General features: G+C 43.2%; 1 protein-coding gene across 2 annotated transcripts in view; it reads right to left on the bottom strand.

The window, feature by feature from the left end:
- The window catches only part of SLC18A1 (solute carrier family 18 member A1), a 367959-nt gene that overhangs the window by 240480 nt on the left and 115134 nt on the right, over positions 1-12345 (bottom strand). For both annotated transcript variants that reach the window (XM_069617961.1, XM_069617962.1), the window contains one exon: positions 1346-1548. In XM_069617961.1, the coding sequence (XP_069474062.1) occupies positions 1346-1466 (121 nt within the window). In that variant the 5' untranslated portion in view covers positions 1467-1548. The remainder of the gene's footprint in view (positions 1-1345; positions 1549-12345) is intronic.

Here is a 12345-nt window from a genome sequence, read left to right as displayed (position 1 = left end):
GTTCGTCTAAGCGAGGCAACTGTGTCTTCTGCCACTTCCAATGATCGGGACAAAAGAGAGAGCTATGCTACATTTTGCACTCATTTTGCACTCAATAAGGACACTGTGGCTTTGAGATTGGAGGGAGATTCTTAGGAGAAGAGCACAAGGGGTTCGTGGAGAAGGTCAGGAGATAATGATCAGACCACAACAAAGGTTCTGTGGGGAAGATGGATAATTCAGATTTGTCAGCCAACCTCGGACTGGCAGGCCCATACCCACCCCCTCCTCCGCCCAGTGAGTAAAAGCCATATTCTTTTTACGACAGGTAATGGAGTTTGAGAAGACGTATCTTTTTTTCTATGTAACAGATATGTCCAAATATGTGTTTTTCTCATTGATCATTTTATCGTGTGACCACCATCTGAAAGAGAAGTGAATGGGAGGTCAATAGCTTATGGATTTTACCATCACAACATAACATTTTCAGCTAGTCCAATATAAAGTATAAAAACTTGGATTGCGTTTCTTTGGAAATTAAGACAAACATATCCTTGTCCACAAATAACAAACACTATCTTACATGTATTTAATAAAGAGGTGTTTAATCTAGGTAAAAACTATTATAATTCCAAACAGCAACATGATTTAATAGTTTATTAGGGAAAGGTTTTGAGGGATTTGTCAAACAATGCTTTGACAACGCATCCCACTGATAGGGTTGGTGACCTAGCAGTGCAGAACACTAGTGATTATGAAGCCAAATGCTTCGTTTTACTATCTGATGAATTTACATATCTTAAACCTCCTGTGGGTCCCACACATTCTCCCAGTAAAGTTATTGAGATGTGTCTCGATAATGCTTAAGATTTTGATTGGATCGTTCATTTGACTAGAGTCTTACTCTTACCCCAGTATTCTATGATCTTCCAAATATCCAAACATGTCTTAATGTACCCCCAGCATGTCCATTTATTGCTGCTGCAAACAACTTATTACAACTGCAGGGTATCTGTATCAATACATGTCTGCAGCCACCAATGCAGTCTACTCTTACATAGCTCAGAGATTCGTCTGATTGTTTTCCACCACCTATTTCAATCAAACCTGATTTCTACATTTCGCTGTTAGACCGCCCCAATAAATAATACTTATTATTACAATTGTTTATTTTTTTATTGTTGCAGTGCACCGCCATAATGACCTCAAAGTACTTGAACTTTGAGTATTCAGTCCCTCTCAGGGAACACAGATCCTAAGTCTGCTGGAAGGCATTGAATAGAAAGAATGTGATATTAGAGATTATAGTATGTTGCAGCTGGAAAGATGTGCTGTTAAAACAGAACTAAACATGCACCAAACATACCCACAACCGTGAGAAGCATGTTATCCAAAAGGAGAGCTATGAAAACGATCACCAGCACCAACTTCCGCGACTCTCTGCTCTCTCGCAGCCACCGGCAGGGGGGGAAATCTGTACACTTCATTTTGAAATTGGTGTGACAGCTGCCGTGAAGAAAGTCGAAGGAGTGTAGCAAGTCTTAAAGGAAACCCCTGCAAGGCTCAGAGCTGCAAACCAAAACAATGAGAACATCAGGAAGCAGCCACAGCCACCAGACATCAAGCGGATAATGCTTCAAGTACAGACACCTAACTCGCCAGTACAGAACTACAAATAATTGCTTAATTGTATTTGGTGACGATTAGAAACAGCTAAATGTTGATGGCTGGATGGCTAATGTAATATAGATAAAGAAAATACGTTCAATTGCTTTGAAAAACAAAACGAATATTCACAGACATATTCAGCATTTATTTTGTGTTCACTTTCACAAGTTAGACTAAATCATTGAGGTCAGCAAGTCTTAAAGGAACCCCCTGCAAGGTCAGAGCTGCAAACCAAAACAATGAGAACTTCAGGAAGCAGCCACAGCCACCAGACATCAAGCGGATAATGCTTCAAGTACAGACACCTAACTCGCTAGTACAGAACTACAAATAATTGCTTAATTGTATCTGGTGACGATTAGAAACAGCTAAATGTTGATGGCTGGATGGCTAATGTAATATAGTTAAAGAAAATACGTTCAATTGCTCTGAAAAACAACGAATATTCACAGACATATTCAGCATTTATTTTGTGTTCACTTTCACAAGTTAGACTAAATCATTGACCATGATTCCCAAATGACTACACTGCAGCGATGGTCAATCGGCATTACTAGTTTGTTCAGGTAGCAGAGTGGCAAGAGCGTGGATTGAGCAAGTCTGAGTGTAAACTAGAGATCATACGTTCAATGGATGTAGGGCTGATTCTACCTGCCGTGCATATGTGGTTGAAAAACTGAGTACAATTGTGTTGGCTATAATAAGGTATAATGTCTACATGCAAAGAGGAAGCTTTGAACCCTAAGGTACAGATGAACCATGGTCCAGTGGACCAGCTACTGCTTTCTGTTTCATGGCAAAATATGTCAAATCCTTAGTCACAGGACAGATGCAGTCCTAGGTTGAAGCCAATCAGATTTTCAATCCAAGGAAACATGCATTAAGTGGCAAAAACGAGACCGGTGACTTATTGATTTTAACTGCTGGTACATCGAATCCTCACCAGTCAGCTCACAAAGAGGTCTAGAAAAAGGCTCCAGTCTGCCTGGCATAGCTCACCTTATGCCATGCATCTTCACGGTTTTTTGGCCCTGGTATTTTGTATTTCTGTTTGTGTTGTCTATAAAGCGAAACTAGCTCAGAAGCAATGGCGCGCTTTACATGTGTTAAAGAGGACGAGTTGGATAAATGTACAAGACAATGCTGGAGCAGTGGTAATCCAGGCCCAGTAGATCCTAAGTCACAATAGAATTCTTTAAAAAGCAAGCTCTTCATTTCTTATCAAATCTGGGGTCGCGTTGGAGCAGACGTGATCACAACCAGGGTGGTATTACCATATGGTGGAGGAAAGAAGGGGAAGGACTGCTTCCTGGTCTTTACCATGTTTGCCAATTTTATTTCAAGTCTTGCTGTAGTCTGGCTCCTGGAGGAACGTGTGCTGCCAGAGGTGTTACATTTGGCAGCAAAGTAGGCAGGCATTCAGGCATGGTTGCCTTGTATGTGAAAAAAAAACAAAAAAAAAGAAAAGCACTCAAGGGGAAAATACTATTGTTTGGATAAACCTCTACGGGTATAGAGACCTACCTGTCACATTCAATCACAATATCACACAAAACAGGAACAAGACTATGGTTATTACTAAAATTTCTTTAGTTGGCAGTACTGATATTGTGTTACCTATTCTGACTCTGGCCGGAAGAATACCCTCATCCTGCAGAGTGTTCTGTGCCTAGTTTGAGAGTGGAGTACCACCTATCTAAAAGAGGATAGAAAATGAGGGAAAATTGGCCCTAAGCCTACAATGAGTTATTGTAACAATCACCTGGTATTCACAGGGACGTCACTCAGCCTGTTCTGACCTCTTACGACCTCGAACCCTTCCCTGGAGTCTACTCGACTGGAGACTGGGCCTGAAACACAGGATTGGTATAGTTTAACTCCCTATTGTCTCTGTGTGCTTGAACCCCTTCTTCCCCGGGGTCCAACCCTTCCCTTTGATCCACAGCTCACCTTGTTTTCTTGGAAAGTGTGCTCTCCGTCCTGCTTTCAGCGCAGGGGCGCGTTGATTGATGTGGGCTCGTTGCTGCCTAGTTACTTCACTGGCAAGAGTCCGACAGGTAAGTATAATGAGTCCTTTGAACAGTTCTCTAACTTCGTTCTTTTCCTTCCTTAGATGATGGCCGGCGTCCGGGGATGGTGACGTACTGCTGAGATGAGTAGCGCTGAAGGTGAGTGAGAGCGCGATGTGCGATGCGACCCTTTCGTATTTGTATTGAACTGAGTTATTTTTCTGTGTCTTTTAGGTGCCGCGACATTTTCAGCGTGGATGTCGGTTATGAAGAAGAAATGCGGTGAGTAAGCATGGTATGTGGCGCCTCTAGATGTTTCCACGCTAACCTGGACTGTCTTTTCCCTCTTGCAGATGGATGAGAAGTTCTGGAGACAGAGTTCCCCCAGAGCGGCTGGGATTCAGGTAAGCGTTTGAAGCTTGTACAGTCTTTAAAAATAAGCGAAGATTTGCTGAATGCTTACTAAGACCTTTTTTCTGTTCTTTTCCCTTTTCCTTAGGAAGTGGCGTGCCGGGATGGGAATGACACCGCCGAAGATGCCCACAGAACAGAAGGAGAGATGAATGATGGGCGGAAGCGCCACAAGGTGAGGCTGTTCCTAACTGTCAAGGATCTTGATTGTCGTGAAGAGTATGAGACCTCCGTCCCCAAGTACCACAGAGGGAGAATACAATATTACTCCCTATGCGATCATTGAGGCCACAGGTGGGTAGTCCTCAAAGGGCCGGAACCACGGAAAGCTGATAACCCGAAGTCTGCTGCAAAGGAAAGCTTTGGTTAGCAATCAAATGACCACAGTACAATAGAGAGATTAAATATGTAGGCAAGGGGCTTACCTAAGCAGGGAGTTGATGTGCCCTATATCCTGTGCTTGGGGTGGTTCCGTGGAGATGGACATGTGAGCTGGCTCCCCGATAGTAGGGGGGAAGAGGAACAGTAGGCTGGGCGTGATCCCCAACCTGCCTGCCCGTAGTGACTGTAGGAGAACTGGAATCACAAAAAACTGCTGAAGTAAGAAAGACCAAAAACCCCAAATCCATACAGGGCAATCCAAGGCAGTCACAAGAACAATCCGAGGTCAGGTAAATAATCCAAGCAATAGAGGCAAAGAACGTAATCCAAGAAGTCCGTGTAGAGGTCCTGAGTCAAAAGCCGTGAGACAAAGTATCCAAAACGCCGTACAGAGTCCTCCAAAGTGAACAGCTGTGAAGCGCCGTACCGTGGGAGTTCACTGCTTAAGTAGTGACCGCCCCCGCGTCACATGATCCACGAGTGAGACAAGCAAGCGCGTCACGTGACCCGGGATCATGACACGTGACCGCTGGATTCGTCCCGGCGGTCGCCGAAGCGGCCGTCTGCGCGCAGCATCCTGCAAACGCCATGGAAGGTGCCAGCGGAGGAGTTGGGAACCCCTGTAGGTGTGCGGCATTTTCGGCCCCTGGGGTAAACCTGCTCACGTGACATCTCCCTAATGTGAGTGAGGGGAAATGAGGGTGGAGACAATGTGTCTGACGCAGCGTGAGTGTTGCCTGGCCTGGGTGCATGAGAAAAGAAACGTGAAGCAGTATGGGTGTTATCTGGCCTGAGTGCATGGGGATTGGAGCGTGACGAAAGCGTGACACTAACAGTGTTCTTGTTCTTGTAGGAGCTGTCCGCAGAAGAAAGATGCAGGCCTACTGGAGAATGATCCGAACACGGTGAGTGTCACGCTGCAGGTGCAGAAAACGCAAAGCATGTTTCTCAGCCAGGGCGTGGCTTAAATAGTCTCTGGGTATCCCAGGTGTCTCTAGGCTGAACCACACCCAAAAGACTAGACTGCAGATGCAGTTCTGGGAACCGAAATATGTGGGGGCATCCATCTTGTCCCTATCAATGCACTACAAGTCCAAAATGTTCTCCTATGGGAGTGAGTGAGTCTGATGCCACAAGTGCCAAGTCTGACTCCAAGTGGGTCTTTGGAGGGATGGAGAGGCCCTTGATGGCCATGTAAGTGATCGTGGCCTGGCTCCAGCCTGACATCTTGGAGGCTGGGGACACGAGGGGCAGGAATCATGACAGCAATTGATCAGTGTTGCCAGAATGTTATAAGGCTTTCCCAAAAAGAAGCCTAAAAGAGGCATAAACATGAGTGTTCTTGGGAGAGCATACAACGGGGGATTTCTGATACTTTATTCACCCTGCGTAGTGTGTGCTGTCCCCACCCATCTATATACTTGCATAAAGTGTAAATTACAAAACAAGTGATGCAAATATCAAGGATTCATTATATTCCTGATGTCTCAAGTGTTTCTATATCACCATCTTTTTGTCAAGAGACATCTTTTAAACTCTGTTACGGAAAACTTTTCATAAAACTTGATCTACTAAATAGAAAAGGCCATTATTGCATCATTTAGATCATAGGCATTAAAAGTAAGTTGGCATGTGTCTCCTATGTATTCGAGACATCCATGGATTCTGAGGTCGACCTGTTTCCATGATGTATATTTTTCAAATCATCTTCTTCAGGACCAATTTCTTATCCTGTGAGTCAATCTTCTATCCATCCGATGTGCCTGTAACCCATATCCCACCTAGGGAATACAGAAACCTATTTAAGGGGCCGGGTTCAAATTGACAATGAAATTACATTTAATTGTCATATGCGATTAGTGCTCAACACCCATTAAATTGTGCATAGACATTTGTCAATGGTAGCCTTGCACCCATCGTGTGAGGTACACACCACATCCACAGTGCATCTCTCCATTCTTTTCATAAGTGTGTGTGTGGATGGGGTTGCATGCTGCCTGGGCCCCAAGGTAAAAAGAGAGGAGGACCTCCCTGTCCACAAACATATAGTATCACATGTATCTTAACGATAAATTATTTGGTAAATACCTTTGGAATGTCTTGGAAATTGACTTTCTCTCTATGTCATTGGTCACAGTGATATGGTTGGGAGCCCCAAAGTTGTTCACACAGGCTCAAATGCTGTCCACAGTAGGCACGAGACAGTAGAGAAAACAGAGAATGAAGAAAGAAGAGTTATCCTCTTTCATCTCAGAGTCTGAACTTGCATGTTGTCAGTTGCGTATTCTAGGGAGGTGCATGACCAACTGTTAAGGTGTTATAAACATCATCCGTGCTTAATGGAGGGACAGGGCTTGTATGCTACAAAACGTTGGTCAGCCCAATTCAGTTGGGATATTTCTCTGCTTCACGTGTTATTAATGTAGTGTCATAAGGCCAGCTGAGACATTATACTGTTTGCAGCAATGTACAGTCAGCAGTCCATACTGAAAAACCCCTTGTCCTGCATACTGTAATATGCGGCACGATGAAATGTCTCATAGGGGTTCCAGATATATGTACATATATGTCTGATCATTGCTGTAGGAAAAGACGCACTCCTTTCATAAGGCGCAGGGAAACTCTTACCTGCTGCCTCATCTGAATACAGCGCTTAGGGGCGAGGCTCTGTTTTGGAATCTCGCGCACGCGTTCGAAGCTTCTAAGACGCAGGTTATTTTTGCCTGCTTGATTAGAGTGTTTTATTGTGAGCTCCAACAGAAAGAAAACTTACTGCCGGAATAAAGTTTTGCGTCGCCCATCTTAAGATGGTCTCAGTGATATGTAGTCCATAAGGCTGTTAGGATGTGCTCCTATTCTTGCAATGAGCTGCAAAAATTACGAGATTAGTTGCTTCAATCGAAGTTTAGTATATATTGTGTTATGAGGTTTTTTTTGCCTTACTTAAACGTTTCCTAGATGGAACTTGAAACAAAAGAAGGGCTTTCCATTAGAGTCCCTTTTGCGCGGGCCATCTTGGGATGGTCTTGTTATGTATAATAATGGGACTGTTGAACTGTATCCATTCGCTTAGAAGGGGCTGGATAAGGGGATTGATTGCTACAATGTTAAGTTATTGTGCATTAAATAACACATTATACAGAGCACTGTAAGGCATAAAGACATAAAAGTATATGCGTGGAACCCGAAATTCCAAAGTTACATGGGGTCTACGTCTTCAAATTACATGGCCTGGTGGTATGGTGCTTGTGGAATTTTTTTATTATGAATTATTTTATGAACGCCAGCTCATTCCATTGTATTTCCTCGTTGAGACCATTGTTAACAGTGTCCAGGTGGAAAATCTAGTTCTATTCCCTTTTGAGGAGGATGTTATTGAAATTGCCACCTCTGAGGGGCCGCTTCATCTTCTCTAGGATATTCCAACTAAATTCTTCTGCTGTGTGGTTTTTATTAATGAAATGAGCCACCATTGGTGCAGTGACTTTTTTTGTACGATACATGGTTTGTGTTCAATGAGTCGTTTTTTTACTGCTCTGCATGTCATGCCAACGTACTGTAGATTACAGGGGCAGGTGAGAAGATAAATTACCCCATTGCTATTGCAATTACTGAATTGCCTCTGTTGCCAGGGGGTCTTCCACCCAATTTCCATGCTGCGACTTCTGGTAGTTTGTGCGCACATCACGCATGCCCCACAAGGTGAATGTCCAGTTGGTTTGTAGTCCCCCAGATGGTGTTCTGATTTTCTTCACGCCTTGGTTCTTTAAATGTGTGGACAAGCCTGTCTCTAATATTCGTCCTTTTCTTTATTGCAAAAAGCGGTAAGGGTAACGTTTGTTTGCCTGTATTGAGAATGGGCCATAGCTTTGTGATCTCTTTTTTAAGTATATTGAAGGCAGGTGAGTAGCTCAGGACTGCTGTGATCTTGCCCGAGGTTGTCTCTTTTGCGTGATGTTCTAAGTAGGGGCCTGAGAGAATATTTGTCACTCTTTTCCGTGTGTCATTGACAATCTTCTTTGGATACCCCCTGGATAGCAATAGATTTTTTAGGCCTGTTGACTGCATATGAAAGACTCTGATGTCGGTGCAAGTGTGGTGGTAACGTAAAAACTGGCTAAAGGGTAGATTATCCCGAAGGGCCCGTGGATGATAGCTGGTGTATGCAAGTAGGGCATTGCGGTGGTGTTCTTTTTATACACTTTTGAGGTCAGGCGCCCCTCCTGGGCGTAGGTTGTAGGTCCAAGAAATGGACCTATAACCATGTTTTGTCTGATTCCATCGTGAACTTCAGATGTTGATTTCATCCGTTGATCCATAGATTGAAGGCTTTCAGGTCTAATTGGGTGCCCTCAAAAATCATGAAAATGTCATCTATGTAACGCTTCAATGTTTTTATATGTTCTCGGAATGGGTTTGTGATGGAGTATATATGCTCTACCTCAAAGTATTCAACATAGAGGTTCGCCAGGCTGGGTGCGAACATCGCACCCATCGCGGTCCCTGAGGTTTGTTGGTAATGTGTGTCATTACATATAAAAAATTCTTTGTCAGGGCGATTTCTGTGAGTTCTGTGATGAATGCCGCTTTTCCCCTGGGTAGATTTTTGGCCTCCAGATGTCTCCGGATCATCTCTATGGTTTCTTGTTGTGGTATACTAGTGTAGTATACAGATTATTTTGAAGAGAATCCCAGTGGGGAGAGGTAGCAATTACAGGTCACACAAAATGGGCGTGATATGGTCAGATTTCTTGGAACCTGTTAAGTAGCATGATATAGCGTGATGCAGGGGTGGATTGCCATAAAGGGAACTCTGGAAATTTCCTGGTGGGCCTCTGCAACATGTGCCCCTTTATGTGTGGGTACCCTGGTTTCACGTTCCTCTTACCTTCTCCCCTATGCATTCCACCCCTTTCTTCCATCTCTCCTCATCCCCCACATCTCTTTGAAATACATATTTTTTCATAAAGCTTCCAACATGTTATTCCTCAATATTAACAAATGTTATGTCATTTTTTGTTATGTTGAACTACATTTATCTATATCTATGGCATCCATCAAAATTCACTCTTTCAATTTGTTTCCCAGAATCTCTTCAGGGAGAAGCCCCGAAACCCTGTACTTAATAGGGATGGGATTGCTCACAGAGTCGACATAGGGCACCCATCAGGTAATAACCTGATGGGTGACCGAGGAGAAAAGATTCTGTTTTGTTTTGGTTGCAAGGTGTTCTGGAGGGATATAATGTCATGGGAGCAGTTCACTCAGAGGTACGGCTGGGTATTGTCAGCCTAGTATAGAGAGATGTTTGGATCATTGAAAAGTGGGCCTAGTAGTTCATTAATATTAACTTGATTGTCTGCCCCATCCCCCACCTGGCTTTGCAAGTATGAACAGTTGGTAGAAGAAGATGCACTTTAAGACTGTGGTTGGCAACCTGTGGCCTTGCAAACCTTTTGGGCGACAACTCTCATCATCCCTATCAAGTATAAACAATGGTTAGGGATCATAGGCATCTGTAGGTCAAAAACAGCTGGAGGTATATAGGTTCCCCTCCACTACTATAAGAGGTGCCAGCCACTCCGGCAATTTCCCCAGGATAAACACACTTATCATGTTATGTTACGTTTATTTATACCGCGCACTGCTACCATTTGCATGGTCTCCAGGCCCTCATGTAGCTCTGAAAGTGTGGCGGGGTAGGTTAGTGAGGGGAGAGGGATAGTATAGAGGTTGTGCTCTTCTGTTGGTGCTTGCAGAACCAGGAGAAATTGGCACCTGTGCGTATTTGCTTTCTGAGTGTGCTTCGTTAGTGTGCACTGGGGTTATTGTGTCTGGAGCGTCCAGTGTCTGGGTTTTTTGCAGCAGTTTGTTCTTTTGGTGGATGTGTGGGCTATGGGTTTTGTGTGTAGTATGGCTTGCCCCTTAGGGAGTGTGTGGTATGTGGGTGGTATGCTGGAGAGGAGCGAGGATCAGGGGTAGTTAGTAGTTAGTACATTGTTGTTGTTTTGTTAGTGTTGGTTTCACAAGAAGTACTGTTCCTTGATTGCCTTGGGTCCCAGGTAAGAGTTGTGGGAGGTGCCCCTTTTTATGCTAGTCTTAGTGAGTTGACTAGCCAGGTTTTCAGATGTTTTCTGAAGGTTAGGTGATCTTCTGTCGTTTTTATTTCCTTCAGGATTGAGTTACATAATTTTGCTATCAAACAGGAAAATCCGGTTCCTCTGAATTTCCTTTTCTCATCTTAGGTTTCTTCCGGCTTGGTAGCGGTTAATTTTGCCTTAGAGATATTCGACTCTTTGTCCGTGTAGTGATTTGTGAGGGCTTTGAAGTGAATGCGTTTTTTTACTGGAAGCCAGTGTAGGCTTCTCAGGGCTGGTGTGATGGGGTGGTCTCTTCAGTTTACTCTCAGGAGTAGTCTTGCAGCAGTATTTTGGATGAGTTCTACAATTTGCCTGGGACAAACACACGTATCAAATTTCCAATCTCTTACAACATTGCCTCTTATCTAAACCCTTCAAGTCATCTCTTTACCTTTCAGGATATTTCTGAATATTTTGCAAGGCACCATGAGGCTTACCTGCAATATGCTTGCACCTCGTACATTTGATTTCATTTTGTCAATTTATAGTACACATAGTTCCTCTTTAAAGGGGAAAACCAGACAGAAGAACTGTATGTGGCTGAAGAAAATACTCAGAATGTGAAAGGAAAAATGTGGAGGTTATTGAAAAAGGTAAGTTTTGAGAAGTAGGAGTCGATTTTATGAAGATCGGCAGGGAGCGAGTTCCAGGTGCGAGGGCCCATCACTCAGAAGCACCTATCACTGCGGTGCACAAAGTGGGGAAAATGTATAATCAAAAGGTGTTGATCACAAGATCATAAAGATCGAGCAGGATAGTAAGACACAAGCTGATCTGCAAGGTAGTGATGGGCAAGGCAAGGCAGGCACTTAAAAACTAAAGAGAGGATCTTAAAAGGAATCATATGTTGTATTGGCAACCAATGAAGTGCTCTGCGGTGTGAGGAAGTAGATGTATATTTCGGCACACAAAAAAGAAGTCGCATTTTGTGCGTTTTGAAGATGGCGGAATTGTTTTGGTGGAATCCCTGAAATGACTGCATTACAGTAGTCCAGTTTAGAATTGATCAGAGAGCAGACAACCTCTAGTCGATCATTCTCTGAGATAAGAGGGAGACTAGGTCGTAGGAGTGTGAGGCGTAACAAATAGCCTTCACTGTTTCACTGACCTTCTGATTGCAGTCCAAATTAGACTGCAAGATACAGCCAAGAATGTATACGTGATGTACGTAAGATGTTGTAAGGTCAAATAAGTCGGGGCAGCAAGGTAGCTTAGAAGGATTGTCCAAGAAATGTTTTGGGCCAAAAAGAATTACCTCCGTTTGAGAGGGGTTCAGCTGCAGTCAGAAATGCGTTTAAGAGAATCGAAGGAAATATTTACACGCAAATGCTAAAAATATAATTGTTTAAAGTAAATCAATTTCTTGTATGTGCCTTATTATATAAATATATATATATATATATATATATATATATATATATATATATATATATATATATATATATATATATATATTTCTCTAGCGATGTCTATGTATTGGAACTCGCATATGCAGCCACAGAAACAACCTTCCACTCCGGGCTCTGAAAGGCTCTCCTCATATTCCTGAATGAATGAGTAGCAGCAAGGAGTTCGGACCACAGATGTTGCAAATAGTTTATCATCACATCAAAACACTGTGTGTATATGTTTCATGATTCCAAACACTTTAATTGTAGGGTCAGTGTTGTGAACAATGAAATAAACAGCAGTGCGCATGTGCAGCACGTTTTTAGTAACTCGATCGTGCAACCCTTTTCATCACGAACATAATTGCC

Source organism: Ambystoma mexicanum, chromosome 10, assembly GCF_040938575.1.
Source record: "Ambystoma mexicanum isolate Mex_15411 chromosome 10, UKY_AmexF1_1, whole genome shotgun sequence".
NCBI lineage: Eukaryota > Metazoa > Chordata > Amphibia > Caudata > Ambystomatidae > Ambystoma > Ambystoma mexicanum.
The sequence above is the reverse complement of the archived record's forward strand: the minus strand, read 5'-3'. Positions and strand labels throughout refer to the sequence as shown.